This window comes from Phyllobates terribilis, unplaced genomic scaffold (assembly GCF_046119375.1).
Source record: "Phyllobates terribilis strain yellow unplaced genomic scaffold, ASM4611937v1 Scaffold_5__5_contigs__length_657084704, whole genome shotgun sequence".
NCBI classification, from domain to species: domain Eukaryota; kingdom Metazoa; phylum Chordata; class Amphibia; order Anura; family Dendrobatidae; genus Phyllobates; species Phyllobates terribilis.
This window is the reverse complement of record NW_027362765.1, coordinates 522,927,823-522,955,641: the sequence shown is the minus strand read 5'-3', so window position 1 is coordinate 522,955,641 and position 27,819 is coordinate 522,927,823. Positions and strand designations below refer to the sequence as shown.

The following is a 27,819-nucleotide window of genomic DNA, read 5'->3' as shown; positions in this document are numbered from 1 at the left end:
ATTGATAAACATTTGAGATCATTTATAATACTCATGGAAGGTACAGTAAGTTATGTTAATTTGGATCTTTGGACTCTGATCAAATAGACATTTTAATTAGCAATTATTTTTTATTTCCCTGGCCAAGACCATGACATGGCTGTATCAATCTGCATTGCATTCACAACCCGTTACCTGTATTATAAGAAAAAGCGCAATCAGGTTTGAAATGCAGAAGATAAATTTACATTACGGATATGTAGATGATGTAATTGCACATTAGTGTCAGAAATATCAAATTTAGAACTTGACAGAAAGTAACCAAATCTGTCTAACTAAATCAGAACGTTTAGCATTTATCTCCTGTATATCCCTCGTAACATATGTATATGCAACACTGTCCTGTAGTAGCTAGAATGATGGAAATATACCTATTGCATTAGAGACGGACATACCATTAATAGAACCTGTGAAGTTGCACAGGGGCCCAGTAGGTTAGGGGGCCAATATCATCTTAAAAGCAGATTCCTACTTTTAGTGAGACTGCATGTAAGGGAAAAAAGCTAATAAACTTCATAGCTCACAATTATTAGCGGATTGTTAATAAGAAAGGCGCTATATGATGAGCAATAGGATCAGAGGAGGTCCACATACAGTTCTTGCACAGGGGTCCGTCCTCCAGTGTCAGTATTTAACCCTTTATTAATAAGAATGTTTAGTTCAAAAGGCTTAGGCCAGTTACTGGGAGTTTTTTCTTTTACCATTATTCTTCTTAATCTATAGTAATAAATGTTGTTGTTTTTTATAGTAAAAGTGTTAAGTAGTTATCTTGAATGTGATGCTGGATTTTTTTTCACATTTATTTGAATTTCTCCACCCCTGTATTGTATGAGGTTCTCACAACCTTGCATTGTTACATTGGAAAAATTAAGTGACAATATCATCTATTGTACCACTCTAGTCAAGGAGCACATCTGAATGGTGGTTCCTGGCCAGATTATAGCCAGTATGCAGATGGCAGGCTTTCAAGAAAAAGATTGTGCACGGCTGCTGCAGGTCTGCAAGTTAATCCAGAATGAAGAAATAGAGAAGAAATGTGTTTTTTCTGCGCAGCTGGGATATCCAGTATTGAGACCAGGGATCGAAGGTGGATGGAGCCAGGAAACAAGGAGAAATTTAAGTGCGGTTTATTGTTGACGCGTTTGAAAATTAACAAACCTCTTCCTCAGGACATGGATTTTTTCTTGCAACTGTGGTTTGTCCTGAGGAAGAAGTTTGTTAATTTTCAAACGCGTCAACAATAAACCGCACTTAAATTTCTCCTTGTTTCCTGGCTCCATCCACCTTCGATCCCTGGTCTCAATACTGGTTATCCCAGCAGCGCAGAAAAAAACATTTTTCTCTATTTCTTCATCATGGCAAAGCTTTAGAAGCTGGACACCACAAGCTAATACTGCCTAGATACAATGCCGAGATTGGTGAGGCTGCTATATTTACTTGGAAAAGTGCAAAAGACAGAGAAATAGTCCAAATGAGTTACACCATAGCTCTGCAAGACCACCTTTTCTGTTTATCTTAAAGGGAATCTGTCACCCCCCCTGGAAGTTATCAGACCTCTACTATGGGCATGCAAGGTATAGAAAAGTAAATCTATACATACCTGTATGGCCCATATTACAGGTCTGATTGCAGAGAGAAGTTGTAGTTTTATCTTTTTGGTTTTCAACAGTCTTGGCATCCGGGGGACGCCAAGCAATGCCCGCCTATCTGATTATTATTCACTTAAATCGCCGCCTATCAGCCTAGTTACCATTTTCCCTCCCTCCCCCACAGGTCACAGGGTGCTGTTACGTGTGCTTTCCTTCCTCACCTCCCGGCGCATGCGCAATGTGCGGCTCTTATAGACCGTGACTTGTTTCCTCCCGGCCGGGTTTGTATGAATGTAACACGGGTACTTTAGATGCAGCGACATAGAAACACAGAGCAGACAATACAAGGTTAATAAACAGGGGAAGTTTATAATAACAGGGTAAATCTCCACGCAGGGAGTATCCGGGGAAAATATGGGGGAAAACAAGGGAAGTAGCAGGTAAAAGTCTTTAACTGACAGTTCACAGTTTAACTAGATATAGCAGAGTCGAACCGGTTGTAAACAACAGTTTTTACACTTAGCTGACTCTTTTCCTCCACAAGGCAGTTGCCAGCTGAGGCCGGTGTTGATTTCTTCAGGCTTCCCCACCCAAACAATGCTTCGCCTTCTGGGGGCAGTGGGCGGTCTCCGGTTTTACCCGATGAGCCCCTAGCCCATAACACGGCACCTCACGTGCCCGGCTCCACCGACCCTGCATCTCTTCTCTATTCGGCTTGACTCCTCCGGTCCACTACACTCGGCTCTTGCTCCGAGTTCTGGAGCCAGGAGCCTTGACCCTCTCACACTGCTCTGCTGAGCGGGACCCAGCTCCGCTTTCCCGCGCAAAACCTCCTCGTCTCTTCCTCTCTACCCACGTCACCAGTCTCTCGGTCACCTGACCTCCCAGCTCTCACTCTGGACATGCCCCCAGCTTCCCTGTCACCTGACTCCTGTGCTCGCAGTCTGTCTTCCCCCTGCAACCAGAGGCACGACCCCGGCAGTTTCGGATCCCTTGCTATGAAAGTACTTACACCCCGGTCTTCCCCCTTACATGAGCACCGTGCCGCAGTGCTCTATTGCGCAGGGGAGTCACTGTGACTTACGCTCCAGTGACTCCTGGCGCATAACAAGAAGGTTTTCTGCGGCACTGTGCTCATACAAATCTGGCCGGGAGGAAACAAATCGCTCATGTGCCGGGAGGTGAGGAAGGAAAGCGCACGTCACTGTGACATACGGGGGAGGGAAAATGGTAACTAGGCTGATAGGGGCGATTTAGGGGAAGAATAATCAGATAGGCGGGCATTGCTTGGCGTCCCCCGGACACCAAGCTTGTTGAAAACAAAAAAGATAAAACTACTTTTCTCTGCAATCAGACCTGTAATATGGGCCATACAGGTATGTATAGATTTATTTTTCTATAACCTGTATGCCCATAGTAGAGGTCTGAGATCTCCCAGGGGGTGACACATTCCCTTTAAGATAAACAGAAAAGGTGGTCTTGCAGAGCTATGGTGTAACTCATTTGGACTGTTTCTCTGTCTTTTCCATTTTTGATCAGAAACATTAGACTCTTCAGTAGTGTCATTTCCTGCTGGAAAATAATTTACCTGCATAAGCACCAGCTTTGTGTTTTAGAAAACAGTTTCTTAATCTTTTTTTCTTCTGGAGCCTCACCGAATGCATGGGTCTCACCATTGCTCATAGTACAACATTTTTTATTAGAACCTTAAATTATTTTACATTTTGTCTTCAGAAACCAGTATAGCAATAAAATAAACACAAAAAGAGTTAGTTATGCCACTAAACCAGAAATTGGAGCAACCAAAAAAGACCTAGGCAGAGTATGATCACCTACCCAACTGTGCCTCCTCTCACCACCACAGTTTGAGAAGTATTGTTCTATAGAACTAATGGAAAAACAAACCTTAAAAATTTTGGTACTAGTGTTCTTCAGGGTCAAAATCCAATGTTAATATAATCGATGCTGATTGTGTGAACCCTTTCATGTTTTTAGGGGTTGTCCATTTTGAAAACTATAAAAATGTGCAACATCATGACTTGTGACCTACTCTACGTGAGAAGACGATCATCATAGCTTATACACAGTGCTATACTGAGCCTATGTATCCCCTAGATCTGCAGAAGCGCCTTATATGTAATCTAAATTGTACATCAATAGGTCATTTATCTTTGTTAGAGGGAAAGAGAACATATTCATTTCTTTTCTTTGTTTGAATCTTGATACATCTGTCGCCACCAGCATATTTTCACACAAGTCACCTTAAAACTTTATGGTGGATTTTTACCACCCTACGAGTGTCACAAAGTCACTCCTTTCAGGGACAAAACATCAAAATATATAAAGGGATAGCACAGAAATATAGGGCACATCATTTGCATAGCACTGTAGGCTGCAAACAACATTAACTTCAATCCCAGCTTCAGAACCCTGGACAGATCTTACAGTCTGGTGTGGCGCTGGATGCATGCTGTGCTATACAAAGCAGCGCATGGTACACACTATCAATCTCTTATCTCCTGAGCCGGCATCGGCTTTATGTTACCTTAAGTAACCTGGTAATGAGGTTGTATAGGCCTCCAAATCCTCACGTTCATTCTTCAAGCTGAGCCCATAAATGTGTCACTTGTGTGTTTTATATTTTTGCTTATTCATTTTAAGATACAAGTAACAAAACTTTAAGTAAAACAGTAAAACAAAATAGGGAAATTTTTCAGAAACTACAAAAAAGAATGAACGCACAGAGGCTAAACTAAAAAGCAATTTGGTTTCCTTCCAGAAACAGTGGCAAAGTATATGGACCATGTCTAGTGATCTATAAATGCATTTTTTATTAGAGAAATGGAAGTTTAAAAAAAATAGTATGGTCCTGTTCAGATTTCTAGTCAAAACAATTGGGTCTTTTTTCAGCTAAATTATCTAGACTTGAGGTTTTCAGTAGAGATGAGCGTTGTTCTACTCGAACTGTTCGCCAATCTCAAATTCGAGCTGTTTTGGGCGGTGTTCGAGCCGTTCGGCGAACACGAACAATTTGAGCAAAATTCGGCTGTTCGAGGTTATGTTCGATAACTGTTCGTGCACCAAAATCATAACTGGATTTTTTCTCAGTAATGATGAAAATTAATGTTAATACGCAGTTTGAGTGTACAGCGGGGTGGGGGGAGGGGCAGGGGATGGATCTCTGCAGGAATAATGAAGATCTCCATTTTTTTTTCTCTTTCCCGCATTTACAGTGGGGAGGTGCAATCTGTCAGCCTATCAGCAGCGCACACACGGAGCGAAGTGCTTTTTTTCACACAAGCAAGGGCATGTGTGATTGGCAGTGTATGTCACATGTCCTTGCCCTATAAGACCAAGCCATTTTCCCCGTCGCCACCATTTTCTCACTGCTGCAGCTGCGTGTTAGACGGCACCGCTGTTGCTGTGTGCGCTATACCTTGTTAATTTCAAGCCAATTTTCGCACAAATATACAGATAGCTTGGGAGTAGGGAATAGTTGTGATTGCAGTCCTTTTAAGCACTAGGTTACAGCATTTCCTACGACTTTTATCAGGCAGGTCTGTGCTCTTAAATAGATAGATTGTGGGAGTAAAGACTAATTGTAATTGGAGTCCTTTTCAGGACTAGGTTACATCAGTTCCTATCAGTTTTTGCCAGGCAGGTCTGTGCCAGTGCTGTGCAAGTTTTTTTCACAGCATTTGGCTGAATCTAGCAAAGCTAATCCTTTTTGGCCTATTGCAGAGTGTGTTAGTCAGTGGAGTAGCCTATCTGTGTTGCAAGATATACCACCTGTGTATAGAATACCAATTTTTTTACTGCACCTAGTGAAGTAAAATCTTTTGGGCATAGCATCATTCTATTAGTCCATCTATACTGACCTCCATCAGGTTGCAAACTGAATATAATTTTTTTCTGCATCTAGCTCTGAAAAAATATTTGGGCTTCTAGCAGTGTGTGGGACTTGGTCTATTAGTCCATCTATACTGACCTCCATCAGGTTGCAAATTAAAAATAATTTTTTTCTTCATTTAGCTCTGAAAAAATATTTGGGCTTCTAGCAGTGTGTGGGACTTGTTCTATTAGTCCTTCTATACTGACCTCCAGCAGGTTGCAAATTGAATATAATTTTTTTCTGCATCTAGCTCTGAAAAAATATTTGGGCTTCTAGCGGTGTGTGGGACTTGGTCTATTAGTCCATCTATACTGACCTCCATCAGGTTGCAAATTAAAAATATTTTTTTTCTACATCTAGCTCTGAAAAAATATTTGGGCTTCTAGCAGTGTGTGGGACTTGGTCTATTAGTCCATCTATACTGACCTCCATCAGGTTGCAAATTAAAAATAATTTTTTTCTTCATTTATCTCTGAAAAAATATTTGGGCTTCTAGCAGCGTGTGGGACTTGTTCTATTAGTCCATCTATACTGACCTCCATCAGGTTGCAAATTAAAAATAATTTTTTTCTGCATCTAGCTCTGAAAAAATATTTGGGCTTCTAGCAGTGTGTGGGACTTGGTCTATTAGTCCATCTATACTGACCTCCATCAGGTTGCAAATTGAATAAAAAAAATTTCTGCATCTAGCTCTGAAAAAATATTTGGGCTTCTATCGGTGTGTGGGACTTGGTCTATTAGTCCATCTATACTGACCTCCATCAGGTTGCAAATTAAAAATAATTTTTTTCTGCATCTAGCTCTGAAAAAATATTTGGGCTTCTAGCAGTGTGTGGGACTTGGTCTATTAGTCCATCTATACTGACCTCCATCAGGTTGCAAATTAAAAATAATTTTTTCTTCATTTAGCTCTGAAAAAATATTTGGGCTTCTAGCAGTGTGTGGGACTTGTTCTATTAGTCCTTCTATACTGACGTCCAGCAGGTTGCAAATTGAATATAATTTTTTTCTGCATCTAGCTCTGAAAAAATATTTGGGCTTCTAGCGGTGTGTGGGACTTGGTCTATTAGTCCATCTATACTGACCTCCATCAGGTTGCAAATTAAAAATAATTTTTTTCTGCATCTAGCTCTGAAAAAATATTTGGGCTTCTAGCAGTGTGTGGGACTTGGTCTATTAGTCCATCTATACTGACCTCCATCTGGTTGCAAATTAAAAATAATTTTTTCTTCATTTAGCTCTGAAAAAATATTTGGGCTTCTAGCAGTGTGTGGGACTTGTTCTATTAGTCCTTCTATACTGACGTCCAGCAGGTTGCAAATTGAATATAATTTTTTTCTGCATCTAGCTCTGAAAAAATATTTGGGCTTCTAGCGGTGTGTGGGACTTGGTCTATTAGTCCATCTATACTGACCTCCATCAGGTTGCAAATTAAAAATAATTTTTTTCTGCATCTAGCTCTGAAAAAATATTTGGGCTTCTAGCAGTGTGTGGGACTTGGTCTATTAGTCCATCTATACTGACCTCCATCAGGTTGCAAATTAAAAATAATTTTTTTCTGCATCTAGCTCTGAAAAAATATTTGGGCTTCTAGCAGTGTGTGGGACTTGGTCTATTAGTCCATCTATACTGACCTCCATCAGGTTGCAAATTAAAAATAATTTTTTCTTCATTTAGCTCTGAAAAAATATTTGGGCTTCTAGCAGTGTGTGGGACTTGTTCTATTAGTCCTTCTATACTGACGTCCAGCAGGTTGCAAATTGAATATAATTTTTTTCTGCATCTAGCTCTGAAAAAATATTTGGGCTTCTAGCGGTGTGTGGGACTTGGTCTATTAGTCCATCTATACTGACCTCCATCAGGTTGCAAATTAAAAATAATTTTTTTCTGCATCTAGCTCTGAAAAAATATTTGGGCTTCTAGCAGTGTGTGGGACTTGGTCTATTAGTCCATCTATACTGACCTCCATCAGGTTGCAAATTAAAAATAATTTTTTTCTGCATCTAGCTCTGAAAAAATATTTGGGCTTCTAGCAGTGTGTGGGACTTGGTCTATTAGTCCATCTATACTGACCTCCATCAGGTTGCAAATTAAAAATAATTTTTTTCTTCATTTAGCTCTGAAAAAATATTTGGGCTTCTAGCAGTGTGTGGGACTTGTTCTATTAGTCCTTCTATACTGACCTCCAGCAGGTTGCAAATTGAATATAATTTTTTTCTGCATCTAGCTCTGAAAAAATATTTGGGCTTCTAGCGGTGTGTGGGACTTGGTCTATTAGTCCATCTATACTGACCTCCATCAGGTTGCAAATTAAAAATAATTTTTTTCTGCATCTAGCTCTGAAAAAATATTTGGGATTCTAGCGGTGTGTGGGACTTGGTCTATTAGTCCATCTATACTGACCTCCATCAGGTTGCAAATTAAAAATAATTTTTTTCTGCATCTAGCTCTGAAAAAATATTTGGGCTTCTAGCAGTGTGTGGGACTTGGTCTATTAGTCCATCTATACTGACCTCCATCAGGTTGCAAATTGAATAAAAAAATTTTCTGCATCTAGCTCTGAAAAAATATTTGGGCTTCTAGCGGTGTGTGGGACTTGGTCTATTAGTCCATCTATACTGACCTCCATCAGGTTGCAAATTAAAAATAATTTTTTTCTGCATCTAACCCAGCCAATAGTTTTGGCCTAATACCACAGTTTGGCCACTCAGCTCTGCTCGGTTACCATCCATTGTTTTTTTGTGCAAACAACTCCAGAGTTGTGAATTAGTTAACCACCAAAATGAGTGGAAAAAGGCCTGCTGCTGGTGGAAAGGGGAATAGGCGTGTTGGGAAGGGGAAAAAAGGTTGTGTCCGTGGGGTAGGTGCAGAAGAAAGACCATCTTCCAGCCAAACTAAAATGTCTACTTCTTTTAGCGGACAATGTGATAAGATCCCTTTCTTACGGCCACGCCAATCGCTACAAATTCCAGATGAGGCACAAAAACAGCAGGTGCTTCAACGGATATCAAGTGCTCCTTTAAGTGGGCTCTCCTCCACATCAACTTCAACATCACAAATACTCCAGTCCTCAAAGGTGTCACCCAAATCGCACTTGCTTCCTCACAGCTCCCAAATCTCCAGCTGCCCGTCTGAGTATGAGGTAGAACAGATGGTTGAGTCTGCAGAGCTGTTTACTCATACTATAGCCTGGGAATCAGAGGTCGACTCCAGCGCTTCTGTGAATCCAGACGAGGAAATGATCTGCACTGATGCCCAGAATCTTTATGAGTCGGATCCAGGACCAGACGCAGAAGGTTCTGACCATAATGTAGACCCTCATTCCCAAACTGTAACTCCTGTTGGTGGAGACAATGAGGAAGACGATGATAAGACTCAAATACCTGATTGGAGCGACAACTTTAGTTTTTTGTCAGGGCAGGAACAGGTTGGCTCTGAGGACGACGGGTGTGATAACGCACAGGGTGATGATGATGAGGTCGGAGATCCCACTTACTGTCAACCCACAGTCAGCCAAGAGATGAGGTCAGCAGAGGAGGTGGAGGAAGATGCTAGTGACGACGAGGTCAGGTTGCGCCTTCCTGGACAGAGACGTAGTACTGGAAGCACGTCAACAACTGCATCCTCAAACACAACTCTGCCTCTCACCACAAGTCGTGGTGGCTCTTCAGGTCGCATGGGTGCTAAGCCTTGCATAGCCTGGGCATTTTTTCAGATCGATAAAGATGACCCAACTCGTGTTATCTGTAACATTTGTCAGCAAAAGCTAAGTAGAGGCCAAAAAATACATAGTTTGAGTACTTCATGCATGAACCGGCACATGGACATGAAGCATAAGTTGCAGTGGGAAGCTCAGTGTGCTACAATGCGGTCTAGCCGGCCGGGCCAACCACCGTCTGCCATATCTTGTGCATCCGCGGCCTCTTCATCCTCTGTGACTGGGGGGACAGCAGTCACACCTGTTTTGGGGCGCAGACCTGCCACCTCTTTACCCGCAACAGCCAGCGTGATTGGCAGGTCATCATTTTCTTTGGAGGTGGTAACACCAGCTGGTCTTGAGCGCTGTCCGACATCGATAGCACCACCTTTGGATCAAGGCAACCTAACATGTCCGCCTGCATCTTCCTCACAGACCGGCAGTTTGCCTGGGACACCCTTATCAACCCCGTCTAAGCACAATAGCCAGCCCTCGGTCCCTCAGATGTGGACAAGTAAAAGACCATTTCCTCCTAGCCATGAGAAAGCTAAGAGGTTGAATTTCACCATCTGCAAGCTCTTGGCTACAGAAATGCTGCCTTTCCGCCTGGTGGACACAGAGGATTTTCGAGACCTTATGTCCGTCGCAGTGCCCCAGTATCAGATGCCCAGTCGGCACTACTTCTCAAAGAAAGGTGTGCCTGCGCTCCACCAGCATGTCGCACACAACATCACCGCTTCTTTGAGAAACTCTGTGTGTGACAGGGTGCATTTCACCACAGACACTTGGACGAGTAGGCATGGACAGGGGCGTTACATGTCGCTGACTGGGCACTGGGTAACTATGGTGACAGCAGGACAAGGGGCTGCTGTCCAAGTCTTGCCGTCCCCACGAGTTGTGCGTCAATCCTCTTTATGTCATTTTTCCTCCACTGCTTCTGCCTCCTCAACCTCCTCTCGGTCTTCCACCTGCACCCAAAGCCTGTCTGGTCATGCCACAAGCTTTCTAACTGCGCAGAAGGGATCCTGCACACCTCCTTACTATGCTGGCAGTAGGGCTCAACGTCATCAGGCGGTTTTTACATTGAAATGTCTGGGAAATGTGAGTCACACAGCTGAGGAGTTGTGGTCAGCTCTGGAGAACCAATTTCATGAATGGTTGTCTCCACTGGACCTGAAACCAGGGAAGGCCGTGTGCGACAATGCTGCAAACCTGGGTGCGGCCCTTCGCCGGGGCAATGTCACACACGTGCCTTGTATGGCTCACGTGTTGAACCTGGTTGTCCAGCAATTTTTAGCCCACTATCCCAGACTAGATGGCCTTCTGCAGAGGGCACGGTCGCTGTGTGCTCACTTCCGCCGTTCGCATCCCGCAGCTCAGCGACTTACATCTCTACAGAAGTCGTTGGGCCTGCCACTTCACCGGCTAAAATGCGATGTGCCTACCCGGTGGAATTCAACTCTGCACATGTTGCAGCGACTGTGGCAGCACCGACAAGCCCTGGTGCAATACGTTCTGACGTATAGCCTGGGCCAACGAGATTCAGAGGTGGGGCAAATCACGCTGGAGGAGTGGTCTCAGATCAGGGACCTATGCACCCTTCTGCACAGTTTTGAAATGGCGACGAAGATGTTTAGTGCTGACGATGCCATTATCAGCATGACTATTCCGGTGATTTACATGCTGGAGCACATGTTAAACAGAATTCGGAGTCAGGTGGTGGCACAAGAGGAGGTGGAGGAAGTAGAGGAGGAGGAGTTGTATGCGGAAGGGCTAACATCTGCAAGGTCCAGACGGTCGGCAGCACCAAGGCGGCAGGCATGTGAGGGTGGGGGAGATGATTTTACCAGGGCGCATGGTAGCAGCCAAACTAGTGAGGAAGGTGCAGGAGCCCAGGAAGAAGTGGAGGACGAACTGATGGAAGACTCATCAGATGAGGGAGACCTTGATCACATTTCTGTTGTGCGAGGTTGGGGGGAGAGGACAGAGGAAGGAAGCATGATTGCTACCTCGCCACCAGCACAACAGGGACTTGGTGCTCCTGGATGCGCAACACACATGAGTGCCTTCTTGCTGCACTACCTGCAACATGACCCTCGAATTGTGAGAATTAGAAATAATCCTGACTACTGGGTTGCCACACTGTTAGATCCCCGGTACAAAAGTAAATTTGCAGAAATTATTCCTGCCATAGAAAGGGATGCACGCATGCAGGAGTATCAGCAGAGACTGTTGCAGAATCTTACATGTGCTTTTCCACAAAATACCAGTGGTGCACGTAGTGAATCTCACAGTTCCAACTTGCCAACCGTGGGACCGTCAAGTGTTCAGCACTCAAACCGTAACAGAACCACAGTATCTGCTGGTAACATCAATTTTGCGGAATCATTTCACCACTTTTTTAGCCCATCCTTTGCAAGGCCACAGGAGACAAGAAGTCTGACACATAGTCAACGCCTAGAGACGATGGTACAGGAGTATCTCCAAGTAAACATTGAAGCCACGACTGTGTCACTGGACCCTTGCTCTTTTTGGGCTTCCAATCTGGATAAATGGCCGGAGCTAGCCACTTACGCCTTGGAGATCTTGTCATGCCCCGCAGCCAGCGTTCTGTCTGAACGTGTGTTCAGCGCTGCTGGTGGTGTGCTGACAGATAAGCGCACGCGGCTCTCCACTGATAATGTAGACAGACTCACGTTCATAAAGATGAACAAATCATGGATCCGAAACGACTTTTCTACCCCTGTGTCATCCTGGGGAGAGTAAAAGCTTGATGATTGGTTAAAATCACCCTACCAACCGTTTTAAGCTTTCAAATTACTAATCATGTTTATCTGTATCTTGGCTGGAAAATAATTTGGGCTTTGTAGCAGTGTGCAGCACTGATCCTATTAGGCCATCTATAATAAGCTTCACCAGATTTAAAATTAAAAATAATTTTTAGCTGCATCTAGCCCGGAAAATAATTTTGGGGCTCCGAGATGCGCAAGACACATAAGTGCCTTCTTGCTGCACTACCTGCAGCATGACCCTCATATTGTCAGAATTCGAAGTAATCATGACTACTGGGTTGCCACACTCTTAGATCCCCCAAACTTTTCGATCAACCTTTTCATTTTAATAAAGACCAAAAAAATGGTCATTTTTGAAATTATAAGCATTAGCAGGTTGTTAGAAACTGAAATCAAACAGTTTTCAACTCAAAACTTTATTCTAGGTGATGTTACATTTTCACATAGGACCCCTTGTTCGAAAGGAGCTTCTGAACTCTCTCGTCCATTGAATTTGTCAGGTTTTGGATGGTTTCTGCTTCAATTGTTTTGCATGAGGACAGAATACCCTCCCAGAGCTGTTGCTTAGATGTGAACTGCCTCCCGCCATCATAGACACTCCTTTTAATGATGCTCCAAAGGTTCTGAATGGGGTAGAGGTCAGGGGAGCATGGGGGTCACACCATAAGTTTGTCCCCTTTTATGCCCATATCAGTCAGAGATGCAGATGTTTTATGTGCAGCATGAGATGGTGCATTATCATGCAGAAAAATGATCTTGCTGTGAAATACACGGTTCTTCTTCTTGAACCATGGCAGGAAGTGCTGTTTGAGAAAATCCACATACATTATGGAGTTCATCTTTAGCGCCTTCAGGGATCCTAAAGGGGCCGACAATCTCTCTCCCCATGATTCCAGCCCAAAACATTACTCCACCTCCTCCTTGTTGGCGCTGTAGCCGTGTTTGCGTGGGGTGTCCATCAACCAGCCATCCTCCACTCCATTCATCTGGACCATCGAGCGCTGCACGGCACTCATCCGTGAACAAAACAGTTTTGAAATCAGTCTTCATGTAATGTTTGGCCCACTGGAGCCGTTTCTGCTTGTGTGAAGTGGATAGAGGAGGTCGACAGGATGGCATATGCACAGCTGCAAACCTCTGAAGGACCCTGCATCTTGTTGTTCGGGGGACGTTGGAGGCACAAGCAGCTTCAAAAACTTGTCTGCTGCTATGACAAGGCTTTTTTGCCGCTGCTGTTTCAACCTGACGTAATTGCCTGTAGGAAAGAGTCCTCAATTTGCCCTTATCAGCACGCACACGTGTGTACTGTGAATCAGCTACATACTTCTTGATTGCCAAGACACTTCATCCTGATCATCGCACAATGTTGATTGTAGTCATGCCTTGACCTAAACACTCCACAATTTGTTGCTTCTCAGCAGCCGACACATCCTTTTTCTTTCCCATTTTGGCAGAAAATGTAGGCTGCTTAATAATGTGAGAGAGCCTTCTTAAGTAGTCTTGCCTTTCATTGGACACACCTGCCAAACTAATTAGCACAGGTGTCTGCAATTGCTTACAGTGATATAAAGAGCCCTGACACACATCACCATCAATGAGTTTAACTGACAAACAAACAAATTCTTCCCTTATCACTCCTAAACACTTTTTGCATAATAATTTGGAACGCGGTGTACATGTGCTTTTCCACAAAACACCAGTGGTTCACGTAGTGAATCTTACAGTTCTAACTTGCCAACCGTGGTCTGTATGGAATTGTTCAATAAAGGGCCCAAAATTAAGATAACATAGATGGGAGAGGTCTCTATGAATAGGAATTCCTAAGTATTTGATACCCTGTGAGGGCCAGGCAAAGGGAAAGTTGGACTGGATGGAATCCTATATGGATTTAGGGAGGGAGACATCGAGGGCCTCAGACTTCGCTGCATTGATTTTAAAATTTTACCATGTAACAAAGTGATCTATTTCAGCCATAACAGCAGGGATGGATATATGTGATTGAGTGATATATACTAGGACATCATCAGCAAATAGAGAGCACTTGTACTCGGTGCCTCCCACCTCAATCCACCTAATATTGGGGTTATGGCGAATTGATGAGAGCAGGTGCTCCGTCACTAGGATGTATAAGAGAGGGGACAGAGGACATCCCTGCCTTGTCCCATTGGTGATTGTGAAAGGTGATGAAAATGTTCTGACGCACCCCCTGGGCCTTGGGACACCCGGAGCCGGACCCTTTTTGGTGGATGCTGGTGGTTGTAGTCTTCGTGGCGGCGATCCGGTTCCGTGGCTCAGGGCGGTCAAACCAGTGGCGGAACTATTTATGTGGTTTTGATGTTTAAATGTCCGACTACGCCACCCGTGGATTGCGGTCAGAGTGAACCGCCGCTACAGGGCAGACCGCTAAGGCTGGTGTTGTGGGTGCAGCAGAGCGTAGCATAACTCCCCACGGGAGGAGTATAGCCTCAGGGCAGTGTATGCGGAGGATGGGGGTGATGGTGCAGGGCAGCAGCAGTAACGACACGGAGTCAGTGATGCAGTTCAGGGCCTTTACTCACAGTTCTTATTATCCAGACCACGTCTGCAGGTAACGGCTGCCCACGTCGTACTGTGCTCACCAGGTGAGGGGCTCAGACAACTCCCAGATAACTTTGGAGCGCTTCACAGGACCCCCTTTGTGTGTCCTTTGTCTGGCCTTTCTTACCAACACTTCTGTCCGGCTGCCTCGGGCCTCCTCTTGGTAAACTTGGCGCCAGTTTCCCTGACCCTATGTGGTGCCTTCCTAGCGGGTGGAGCAAGGGGCTGCGCCACATAAAATGTCAGAGCCTCCGGTTTCTAGCTGAGGGTCGTTTCCTGCCTCCACTAGTTCGGGGACCGGTCTCCCCCTTTGGCCTGACCCCTCCACGCAGGTGGATTCGGGCGTGCGGTGGCGACTCGCCCGTCCGCACCCCTGGGATCCCTTCATTCCTCGTTCCTGGAGCCTTCTCCGCTCCTCTTCCTTCCTTCTCCCTCTTCCAGGCATGGGCCTCTGTTACTAGGCCCGCCTCCGGAGCAGAGCTCATGCAGAGCCCCTGCTCCCTGCCACTTCTGCTCAGACTTCTCTGCACTGAACTAAGATGGTGCCCACCTTTTATACTCCCTTCTCAATGCACCCAGGAACTGCTTCCTCCCTGCTCCTGCACTGCAGGGTTCCCCTTCCTCAGTGTTCCCTCCCCCCACTCCAGCCAGGGACAGGGACTGTCGTGCCCATCTCAGGGGCATATTGGTCGCCCTGCCCCACGGCAATGTGGTGTAATGCATGCAGGTGTCGGGTCCTGATCCACACTCCATCCTTATCTGAGAGTGAGATATCACACCTCTGGGTGAGGTGCAATACGTCTGTAGCAACCGAGCCCTCGGTGCTACAGTTCCATTTATCTTCAGCCTAGGTGACGTATTGTGATACAGGGCCGTGATTTTGGCTATAAAAGGGTCCCCTAGACCCCTACCCCAAGCTTTTTAAGAGAATCATATATGGCGTGCCAGGAGACTCTATGGAATGCTTTCTCAGCATCCAACGAGAGTATCTACTTACAAATTTTTAACTGCATCTAGCCCAGGAAATACTTTGTGCCTAGTAGCAGTGTCTGCTAGTCAGCGGATTATCCCGGCTGTTAAGCAAGCTACACCACCTGTAGTTTGGACACTTAATTTTTTCAAAGGAAATGCTTCGGGACCACGGGATACTTAGTGAAGAGCATCAGGAGGCACCCCAAGGCATAGGGGCTGGGACTGGCACTAGGATGCCTTGCGGTGGACAGCCGAGCTCGATCCTTATAAAAGCTTTTTAACTGCAGCAGCTTTAGTGGACGCTACTGGAGCTGGAATTACGCGGCTGCTGGCATGAGACTTGCCCTCCAATAGATCCTTGTAAATGGATTTAAAGTGTATTCATTCAAATTAGAGGGACAATTTAAATTAAAAAGCTTAGAGCTGCCTCCACCACAGGGGGGCTCTCTCGACCCACCAGCGGACAGGCACCAGTATTGGGAGAGGGGGGCTGGCCGTCAGGGTTCACCGCGGCTCTGGCACAAACCCGGCGACACGGAGGTGGCACGGGCAGGAGCGGACTGGCCGTCTCGGCTTCTCACTTTTTGGATTTTAGAAGGGCATGACATGCCTATATCTGTGTCTCCCCCTCCTTTTACTCCTCCACCTCTTTTCTTTTCGCATGACTATATGTACTTGTCACTTTTCCATGTGTTAGTTGTGTCTTCTGAGCAGTTTGTCAGCTTTTGGACACCTTTGAAGGTGTTTTCTATGTGTTTCTATGTGTTTTTGTTTGCCTGCCATTGGTTTTAACGGTGTTCGAAGGTGTTCGACGAACAGTTCGACGAACAGTTCGGCGAACACACGGGTGTTCGACGAACCGAACCGAACTCGAACACTACGGGGGTGGCTCAACACTAGTTTTCAGTCTTCTGCTCGAACCTCACCAGCCAGAACTTTGGGGTTCATTGGCCTCACAAGTGACTGTAGTTAAGGTTATACTTTTTTACATACATATGTAAAAAAATAACTGTTTTTAAACCCAGAAAAACATCAAAATAAGTACTCAAAAAAAAGTCTGTTATGTCGTAAATCCAGAGACTGGTTTTACCTTGAAAAAGGCATGCACACAATAAAATCATTTCTATTAAACAAAATAGAAAAACTGGAGGCGCCTAACGAGTAGATTGAGAAGCACTGATATAGGCTGTGTGCCCACGTAGCATTTTTCAAGCGTATATGCTGCGGAATTTCCGCAGCGCAAAAGCTTGAAAAACGCATGTATATCCGCACCCCATGGTCCCCAATGGCATTCCACAATGTCAATGCCCATGCTGCGGATTTTTCCGCAGCGTTTATGCTGCGTTCAAAAATCCGCAGCATGTCATTTAATTTTGCGTTTCCGCATGCAGAATTGCCTTTGTCCAATGCATAAAAAATGCAAGGCAATTCCGCATGTGGAAAACGCGTGATAAACGCGCGAAAAATGAGCGATAAACGCGTGCGGAATTCCGCATGCGTTTTTCCGGGAGAGGACTTGCAGAAATGAAGCAGAAATTTTCTGCTTCATAAATGCAACGTGGGCACATAGCCTTAGGCAATTTCTTTCTGCATGCTTTTTAAGTTCACTTGCTATAAATGGGGTCCCCCACTTGGCATCCCTAAATGAGCCAGAGTGAGGAGTCGTTAAATAAGATGACCCAGCCCATACCAATGTTACAATTTTAGGCCATTAAAGTGCAGGTTATTAAAAGTCTAAAAAAATCCATATATATATATATTTTTTTGCAAATGTTTAGTTAATCCTTAAGATTCCCCTTCACTGGAACTAAGGGGCTATAACCAAACCCCATAGTATTAACCCTTTTCCAACAAACTTTACAGTTGGCACAATTCAGTCAAGCAGGTAACATTTTCCCAGCACTCACCAAAGCAAGGCTCGACCATCAGGCTGCCATATTGGATAAGTATGATTTGGCTCTCAACAGAACCTGTTCCCACTGCTCCATTCAGTGCTTGGCATTGTCTATTGTGCTTCATGATGTAAAGCTTGCCTGCAGCTGCCTGGCCATGAAAACCCATGCCATGATGCTCCCTTTGAACAGTTTTTGTGCTAATGTTAATGGAAGAGGAGGCTTGAAGCTTTCCAGTTATTGAGTCAGCAGAGCATTGGTGACTTTTATGCATCTTGTGCCTTAGCACTCGGCCTCCCAGCTCCCAACTTTATAGGGTCTTCACTTCATGGCTAAGTTGCTGTGGTTACTTCCACAATACCAAACCACCAATGATCTTGGAATATTTAGGATGGAAGAAATTTAATGAACTTTTTGCAGTGGTGGTATCCTATTAGAGGACCACGCTTGAATTCAGTGAGCTTGGTTTTATACATCTATGGCAATGGGACTGAACGACAGACCTGAATTAAGTGATTACAAAATGTGCCCCAATTCTTTTGTCCCTATAGTGTATATTTATTTATATTTTATCCCATTAACCCTTTTACGGCCTTGGACGTATGAGTACGTCCAAGGTCATATCCCTGCACTTCATGTGGGCTCCAGGGCTGAGCCCGCATATTTTCGGGCACATGACAGCTGAGCCCGCATGTTTTCGGGCACATGACAGCTGATCTGTACAGTTGACATGTGCCCTTAACAGCCGTGGGTGGAATCGCAAGCCACCCGTACCTGTTAACATGTTAAATGCCGCTGTCATTCTCTGACAGTGGCATTTAAATTGCGCTTATCGGAAGTGAGTCACTAATCACGCCCATCACATGACCATGGGTCGCCAATGAGTTGACATGAGAACCCAGGGTCTGCAGAAGACCCGTGCGGTTGTTATTGGCAATATGCTATGAGCGCCGCCCAGCAGTTGGCGCTCATAGCAAGTGAGCATTTTTGCTACACACAGCAGGGCTGGATCCCTGCTGTGTGTAGCACAAGCGATCAGATGATCGCAGATTCTAGTCTCCCATGGAGACTATTGAAGCCAATGAAAAGTATAAAAAAAATGTTCTTAAATGTATTAAAAATTTAAAAAATATAAAAGTTCAAATCACCCCCTTCAAAATAAAACAATAAAAAAATAAATCAAATATGCATATATTTGGTATTGCTGATTTCAGAATCGTCCAATCTATTAATATATAAAAATAATTTATCCAATCGGTAAACTACGTAACGAGAAAAAAAATAACGTTTTTTTGGTCGCCACAACATTGCAATAAAATGCAATTACAGGCGATCAAAAGATCGTACCAACCCCAAAATGGTGTCAATAAAAACATCAGCTCAGCGCGTAAAATATAAGCCCTCACCCGGTCCCAGATCATGAAAAATGGAGACGCTACGGGTCTTGGAAAATGGTGACTTTTTTTTTTTCTTTACAAACTTTTAATTTTTTTCACCACTTAAATAAAAATGAACCTTTACATGTTTAGTATCTGTGAACTCATAATGACCTGGAGAATCATAATGGCAGGTCAGTTTTAGAATTTAGTGAACAAGGTAAAAAAAAAAACAATTGTGAAATTGAACTTTTTTTGCAATTTCACCGCACTTTGAATTGTTTTCCTGTTTTCCAGTAAACTATATGGTAAAATCAATAGAGTTATTCAAACGTACAACTTGTCCCGTAAAAAACAAGCCCTCACACGGCCAAATTTACTGAAAAATAAAAAAGTTATGGCTCTGGGAAGAAGAGGAGCAAAAAACGAAAACTGAAAAACCCAAGGTGGTAAAGGGGTTAAAGAGCAATGATAGAATTGATATTTTGATTGCTTTTTATTCCTTTGGTAACTCTTCTACACGCTGCCTCAAGCTCACCATACACAATATTGATTGGTTTAATATGCATGACACAGCCTATTTCGTGCTTGCACGCTAATTCTATCCTTACTAAACAGGAATTAGATTGATTGATGAAGCAATACATGGCCTGCAGCTTGGCCAATCTAACTTCAATGTGAAATGTATTTATGGTGTTTAAAACCAAAATATAGTAGATTAGCCCCTACGTGGATGGCTGCAAGCGCACATATTTTAGAGGCAATATGCTTTAGATACAAATTAAAGCACAGTAACTGTAGAGCGCATTTCACTTGCAGCAAAGACAGGAGAGAACAATATCTTCTCCCAGCTAATGTCTGTCAGAACGGATGTGCTCTGCTGAATTAGACATAGACAAGTGTAAATGTCCAAGCTCACTGCACAAACACACTAAATTCCATGGACTGCCTGGCGTCCTGTTGACAAACACATCTGACAAAAGCGCAGTTTTTCTTCTCCGCGGTGGATAATAATTTTCCGTGTGGATAGTAAATGTAGACAGAGTAATCTACCTCAGAGCTCTTCTCCTAAATATCAGCCATCTATCCGCTTGTCTATTCATCTCTCTCCGGCAGGTCTGGTGCTTCTATTCTACCCATTATAACTTTGTTACAGTCAATCCAACCGGAATTCTATCATGCTGGTTACAATGGTAGCAAGCTCCTTGAAGCGTATTTTGGTCTGTATGGCTTTTTCAAACTCATGATGTAAATGCAAATCCTGACAACAAATAAAGATCTTGAAAATGCAAATGATGAATCACAAAGTATAGGAGAAAACTCATTTAAGTTCCACTGGGTCAAGCAATGTTGGTTGTTAATTGCTGTATGTTTCCGCACTTCTTCAATAATTAACAAGCTGCAAGTGAAGCTAAAGTTTTGATTTACACTGGCATTATATTAATTAAATGTAAAATCTATCATCTTCCAACATTCTGACCATTTTCACTTGTGCAGTGGAAGCTCATCAAGCTGCTATTGATGGATCTCTTTACCAGCCATGTTTCTCTAGTGGTATTGCTTCATCCACTTACATGTCAGACTGGCCAAATATACACTGTTCTACATATTTTTAAAAGTTTTGAGGTTCAGTGATGAAATGAGCCATTTCTTAATGATTTTGACCTCCTGAATTCAAATCTGGCAATGAACAGTTTTAGTTGGCTCTTGTTTCTATGATATCAAAGAGTTTTCCTTTTACTGCTACATATAATTAATGCATAAAAGTTTCAGTACTTTGAAACATTATTATTTTTGCAGATATAAAGATGCAGAAGATTTTGATATGACAATTTTCTGCTATTTATTTAGAGGAAACTTAGCAACAATTCCAATAACTAAAATACGTCAACACTATTGCGAATTATAAACCGTTACAGAAATTGCACTACAAAATTTGCTCCTCATTCAGTGACAATTCTTTTTAGCTTGTCTCTTGTACTCCTTCATTGGATCATCTTTTACAATTGTCCAACAGTAATCTGCAAGCATTGATGGATTACATGTTCCTTGATATCTTTTTTCCATAGCCGAAATATCTTGGTAAAATCTCTCTCCGTGCTCGTCGCTCACAGCTCTGCAATTTATTGGAAGAAAGTCTAGATGCGAATGTAAGAAATTAATCTTTAAGGACATGTTACAGCCAAGATCCTTATGTTTTTAGATTTTCCACCAACTCTTCATAGTTATCTGCTCTTTTCTCAAAAAAATTAGTTATCACTAATGTGAGTGCTACCCATACAACCTTTTCCCTGTCCTGAAACAAACAGAGAAACTCCTTATCTTGAAGAAGCTTACAAATCTGAGGTCCAATAAAGGCTCCTCCTTTTATACTTGCCTTACTCAACTTTGGAAATTTATCAATGACATACTTGAAGGCTTTTCCATTTATATCCATTGCATTTACCAAGTTCTTCATTAGGCCAAAACTGATATGCAATTGTGGTAACTAAATGTAATGTGAGTCAACAAGTGTTGGATGCAGGATATTTTTACTACCTGGCTGAAGTGAATGTTGGAGAGACCAGTCTCTTTTATTGTAGTGATATTCTCTTGCATGACTATCCCACTCACACAGAAAGCATCTGTACTTTGTGTATCCACCCTGGAGACCAAATAAGGGGGCAACCCCTTTTAAGTCACCACAGAGGGGGCAAAAATGTTGGTCATAGTTCAGGCCCTTCAACTATGTTGTCATAGTTTTCTTTCATGTGGACTGCATAGCCAACTGGAATTGAAGGTAGTGCATTGCCATTATGCAGCACAACTTCTTTTAGGCTTGTTTGGATGAATCAATGAAGAGCCTCCATTTCTCTGGATTATGATGCATCTTCAGAGCTTTGATTAAACTGTTGATGTTGTTGAATGCCTCAAGATCATCCTCAATGAAGAAGTATTGGACAAGATCTCTATCATGGTTGTGGAACAAAGCAATCCGAACATCGCCCGCTAGGAGATTTAACTACTGTAGTCGGGAACCTAAAAGTTCAGCCTTACTCTTGGGCAGATCCACATCTCTAACAAGATTGTTCAGCTCACTTTGTGTTATAAGGTGAGGTTCAGTTGAGGTTGCTGACATAAAGTCTGGGCTGTGAGAGGTATATGCTTCATGACACCAAGCGCTCTCTTCTTCCTCACTTGACTTAACTGAAAATGTTTCTGGTGCTTTTGGAACTGACAGATCTTCTGTATGTTGACGTGCCCCCTGGGCCGTGTGTGTGTGGGGATACCTGGAACCAGACCTCTTGTGGATGCTGGGGGTTGTAGTCTCCGTGGCGGCGATCCGGTCCGTGCCCAGGGCGGTCAAACCAAATGGCAGTCTATATGCTGAATGTCCGACTACGCCACCCGTGGATTGCGGTCAGAGTGAACCGCCGCTGCAGGGCAGACCGCTGAGGCTGGTGTTGTGGGTGCAGCAGAGGATAGTATAACTCTCCAAGGGAGGAGTATAGCCTCAGGGCAGTAAATAGGGATGTTGGTGGTGATGGTGTGCGGGAGCAGCAATAACCACACGGAGTCTGTCATGCAATTCAGGGTCTTTACTGTTGGTGGTATTAAGGGACCCATCCGGAATACAGGTTAACAATGGAGGCCTGGTCAGTCTGAGAGCAACTGGGAAATCCCGCTGGTCAGGGGGAGTTTGTAGGCCTACCGTGCTGACTTCACTCTTTCTTGGCTATCCTGCTGTAGTGTAGTGGTAGCCCACGTCTCTAAGTGCACTGTGGTGTTCTCACCCGTATGACTGGCGACTCGGGCCTTCCGTACTTCTCACCCCTCCGGGGCAGTAGTGGTCCCTCTCGTGTGGCTGAACCTCCGGTCTTCCTTGGGCCAGAGGACTTGAAGTCCCCTGCGTGGTGGTTTTCTGCTGCTGGGCTTATAACCCTCACAGCCTCGGACTCCAGTGTCCGGCTTTTTAAGTCTCTAGCCAGGATGAGCTCTTCTATCTCCCCTCCTGGCCTCGTGTTCCTCCTCTGCCTACAGGGACTCCTCAGCCTGCTGCTGACCTGTCCCTATCTGCGACTTGTCTGGAACTTCTCTCTGGCTGGACTCTCTAACCCCGCCCCAGATCCAGTTTATAAAGTGCAGGTTTCTCCCCTCCCTGGACTGAGGCAGGAGGTGCTGCATGCTAATTGTCCCCAACCAGGGAACCTCCCACCTGCTCTCAGACATGACATTGCTGCCACTGTGGCGACCAGACCTGGGGTGCCACATATGTGGTACTGGCATTGGCGGACACATACAGAAAAGGGCCCCGTGAAAAAATAATATATGGGCCCTTTGCGCACAAGAGCTCTTAAAAATGCAAAATTGCACCTGCTTTGGAGGTATAAATGGGCCCCCTTACTTTCTGGGTCCCTCTGCGGCCGCACAGGTTTCACCAATGATGTGTCTGTCCCTGGGTACTGGGCGTATTGCAGATGGAATATTTGGATACTGTAAAGTCCACTTCTTCTTCCTTGAAACTACTTTCCTACCGGGGGGCAGCATGCAGAAATAGTAATTGGTAGTGTGATCGGTTGGCTCTCTCCAGATCATTATGACTGCAAAAGGCATTGATTGTCTCTTCCCATGCAACCACTGGGTAAGATGTGATGCACATCTATTGCAGCATATGTGTGGAGCCCAACTCTTGTCCTGATCTCCTATTCTGCAGCCAAAATACAGGTTATAGGCTTTCCTTATCATGATAGTCAAGTTTCGCCTTTGCGAAGCTAAAGTGACTTCTCTGCACATGTATTCAAAACTATCTGCATTGTTAATGCAAGAATGAGGCATATCTGAAAAAACATATAGAAACATGTCAATATGCTAAGAAACTAAGCTAAGAAATCCTAAAACTGTATACCTTAAACTGAGAACATTTATAAAAGTATGTGATTCAAGTGTAATTCGATTTACGTCATCGGAGCTGAGTTGGCGTTTTTCGATTGGTCACCCTAAGATGGTAGGATGCTGAATACAAAAAGCAAAGCCACAATAAGAAGAATTAAAATTCCCCCAAAATTCAAGAAAAAAACACAGCAAAATAAGCAGCAGTATTTACCTGCTCAGATCTTCAGACTAAAATGCACTACCAGGGTTCAGCAGACCCATATAAAGATGGCGGCTACACACATGCAAAATACTGATGAGGCAACCACTCACAACCTACCGTTTCATGGAGGGGATGACAGCTTAGCATTTGAATTGCACACAAAAAGACTTGTATAGGGCGCTGTTCACACTAGGGTAGTGCACAGTATCTGGCTTACAGCCTATTAGTTATGCCCATACTATTAGATTAGGCGGGCTGCCCGGTACTATCCAAGTGGACCCCATTGGAACAGACACCCCAGTTTACAATGCCAGTGCTGATGGGCCCGGCTGCACCCCGGAATAAAAAAGTGCAAAAATGCATATATATAATATATGAGGTATTAGTCGATATTTTGGCCAAAATACATAAGCTCGTAACCCGCGTCAAGAGTCCTCATGCTTACGAGTCCCTAACTTAAATACAAAGAGCAAAGCCACAATAAGAAGAATTAAAATTCCCCCAAAATTCAAGAAAAAAAAACGCAGCAAAATAATCAGCAGTGTTTACCTGCTCAGATCTTCAGACCAAAATGCACTACCAGGGTGCAGCAGACCCATATAAAGATGGCGGCTACACAGGTGCAAAATACTGATGAGATTTTTTTTTTTTTTAATAGGATACTGAAGGCTCAATAGACTAAATAGATGATGTAATAGACTAGCTACTAACAATGCAATAATGATGATGAAATAATAAAGACACAATCTTGCTATAAGCCAGCATGAAATGTGTCATAAGTAATTACAACCTCCTCTCGATCTTGAAAATAATAACCAATCAATTAAGCATCATATTCGTTTTCAGCACCACAAAATTAGTTAAGCTCAACTGTTTTCGTGTAATCAATATCGAATCATGGGGGTTGACACCCAGTATACCATCTGTTTATCAGCTAGCACCCCCGGCAGTGGTTGGATGTAAATAGTGTGAGAGTGGATCACCACCGCTCCATCGCAATGTGTAGCAGCTGCGCTCAGATACTGGAGAACAGCTTCTACTCAAATTAATGTAGCTGTTCTGCAGTACCACAAAACAGCCAATAAAGAGTGTGATTGAGTGGTGGTATAGAAGATCATTATTAGTTTGGGGGAAAAACCCCTTTAAAGCTTAAAATAAAATGAAATAGCTACAACATAAAAAAGTTAACTTTTTTTTGTTTTCTTCAACAAACTTATGATAAAGTACTGGAACTAGAAAACATACAAGATGCATTTTCTATAATTAAGTGCAGGTTGACGTATTATTGCAATAGTTAGGATACAAGCAATACTACAATAATTCACTATATCATAAACTTCTAAAAAGATAATGATATCATGTGCTTATTGATATTTCGAGGGGCCAATCCAAAATTTGAAAAACAATTTCTAGAAACCTTATGAAATGCTACATTTTCTACGCTTTGTGCTCCTAAAAGCAATTACTGTACTGAGCTGTGATCACACCTATGATATGCTGGCGGTGCATGTTCTCTTTCATCTCTTTGTTATTACTTGATATTGAGATGAACACTGTGTGTTGTGCTAAAAAATTCTGCAGATCCCTGCAAAAGTTTTAGCTCTGGATACCCTCATAGCAAACATGCCTATATATAATTAAATATACCCATCAATGTACATTATAATGATGGCAGAAGTCATAAATGAGATCTGATACCACATCATTATACAACTTATCCAAAATTACATAGAATTTCCTTAATCGTAACATTATTTTTAAAAATTTTCTCTATTATATAGAATGGTGGGAATACAGTATGTCATCACGTAGGATGGCAGACTGCTGCTCCGTTCATCCTCTATGGAGCTGCTGTAAAAAGCCAAGCACAGCGCTTGCCAGCCCCGTAGGGAATGGATGACGCAGTAGTCAAGTATGTGTGCTGCCACTCCATTGTCAGTGACAGTGCACATATCCTTTTAACATAATAACGACCAAGCGCTGTAAATTTCTGGTGTTTTGTCCTGAGCTTGAGCTCCACGCTATTGTAATTTTATGTCATGGGATTAAAGCTTCTGCTTCTACAATCTAGCAGATGCAGGTCAGGTCCTCACCTGTCAGATACTGCAGAGAATCTTGGGAAGAAGACAGAAGTGGTTTATTACCGCTTCAGTCATCTTTTTTACTGGTTACTTAATGCTCAATGAGCGTCATGTAGTGAATAGAAGCATCTGCAGTGCCAGTGTTTCTACAGGGCCTGGCAATCACATGATCACAGGGTGTTTGCCCAGCATAGCAGAGCTCCTGGGTCCAGGCACATGCATATCAGTTCTACCAGTGATGGGTGTCAAAAATGTAGAAAAAATAAATAATAAAAGGGAAAAAAAAAGGTTCCTGAGATTTTTTATGATCAAAAAATGCTAAATAAAAATTGGCTGATAATTAACGTGTGAAACATCAAAGTGAATAGGTTACAGCTAGATTCATTAATGAGTTGAAGGATGACTTATATTGCTCATTAGTACGCTAAAAAGAGACATAATGTAAAAGAATATTTTCAATATATATCACACATTGATATTCATTAAAAGTGAACCACACCATGAGTGTTCAACGTTGTCTTTAATTGAAATCCACACAGTCAATAATTGTTCTAAGATTGTAACAAGGTTTTAATTATTACAATAATAAGTCTTCAGTTCAGTCCGGCAAGATGAAATACTGTAAACTGTATTCACCACCTGATCACCTGGAATGCTGAGAATTTGGGGAGTTATTGATAGGCGGTGTCTCAGGAGATTTGGACTTGTCCAGCTGATGAGTAGTAACCGGAGCTACTGGCAGAGAACCTCTGGGAAAGGTGAACAGCGTCCAGGTTGATATCACCAAAATAGAACTTGTCAAAAAGCTGCAAATAGAAAACAGTTCATATAAATGATTGCTGCATTTGGAATCTAGAAAAAAGCTCAACATTTCTATTTATCTCATTATTTTTCATATGATGCTCTTGTGTCAAATCTGCTTTCCATCCAATAATGCTCTTGTAGACACTCAGCATTCAGCATGACGACTCCCCAGAGGACTTATTTTATGTCTGTACTCATTCTAAATTCACTTACATCAGGAGCCAAACATGTAAAAACATCAGAATATCCTGCAGCGGCTTCACTGCCAGAGAGTGGGAGTCCTACAGTAGGTTTAGCTAAGATGTCTGTTTTTTTCAGCACAGCATGTAGCTCTATGTATGCCGAGAACTTTGGGAATGATATTCCTATGGGAGAATTTAGTTTCTTTAAATACTAATTGGCAATTTGCATGTTAATCGCTGTGATGCTTCCAGCTTCAATTCAGAGATGGATAAATTAGGATATGATAGTGATTATTAATATTTGCATAGATGAACTTTATGCTCATGCTGATATAGACTTACACGTCCATGCTCACCCATCTGGCCTTGGGGATTCCTATGGAAAGTCTCATGTTCCCAATCTTTAGAATCATTGCACAAACAACTAATTGCTAGGAAACTCCTAATAAACTAGTTCTGTATGTGGTGGGAGAATGATGCAGTCCTCCATCAATTGGTTGTTCAGGAGTGTAAAAAGATGGCTACTTTTTCATAACAAAAAAACAGCAACCACCAATGCAATTCCAAACACAGCCCAACAGGTGTGACGCCTTTTCTAGAACAAAGCAGCCAATGTAAGAAAAACTAAATTAATGCTTCTTTATGGTTGACATGAGCATACAAAAAATACTTGAACCGCAAGCAAAACAAGTAGCCTGTTCACTATCAGTAAAAAGTGGAACTGTAAAAAAGTGCACTGACAATCATGAAGGCACGACTGAAAAAAAAAGTTGGAGTTAGAGGGTTAACTGCTTAGACTAAATTTGTTTTACAGACGTTTTCAGGTCTTATCTAATGCTCCGTAATAACCAA

The 27,819-nt window shown here is 43.1% G+C and overlaps 1 protein-coding gene across 4 annotated transcripts in view; it reads right to left on the bottom strand.

The window, feature by feature from the left end:
• Positions 1–27,819, bottom strand: part of ASCC1 (activating signal cointegrator 1 complex subunit 1) — a 419,091-nt gene that overhangs the window by 29,466 nt on the left and 361,806 nt on the right. For 3 of the 4 annotated variants that reach the window (XM_073685720.1, XM_073685717.1, XM_073685718.1), the window contains exon 10: positions 26,483–26,787. The exons of the other annotated variant lie outside the window; for it this stretch is intronic. In XM_073685720.1, coding sequence (XP_073541821.1) covers positions 26,780–26,787 — 8 coding nt within the window. In that variant the 3' untranslated portion in view covers positions 26,483–26,779. Of the gene's footprint in view, positions 1–26,482; positions 26,788–27,819 lie in introns of those variants that run through there. 4 annotated transcript variants of the gene reach the window in all.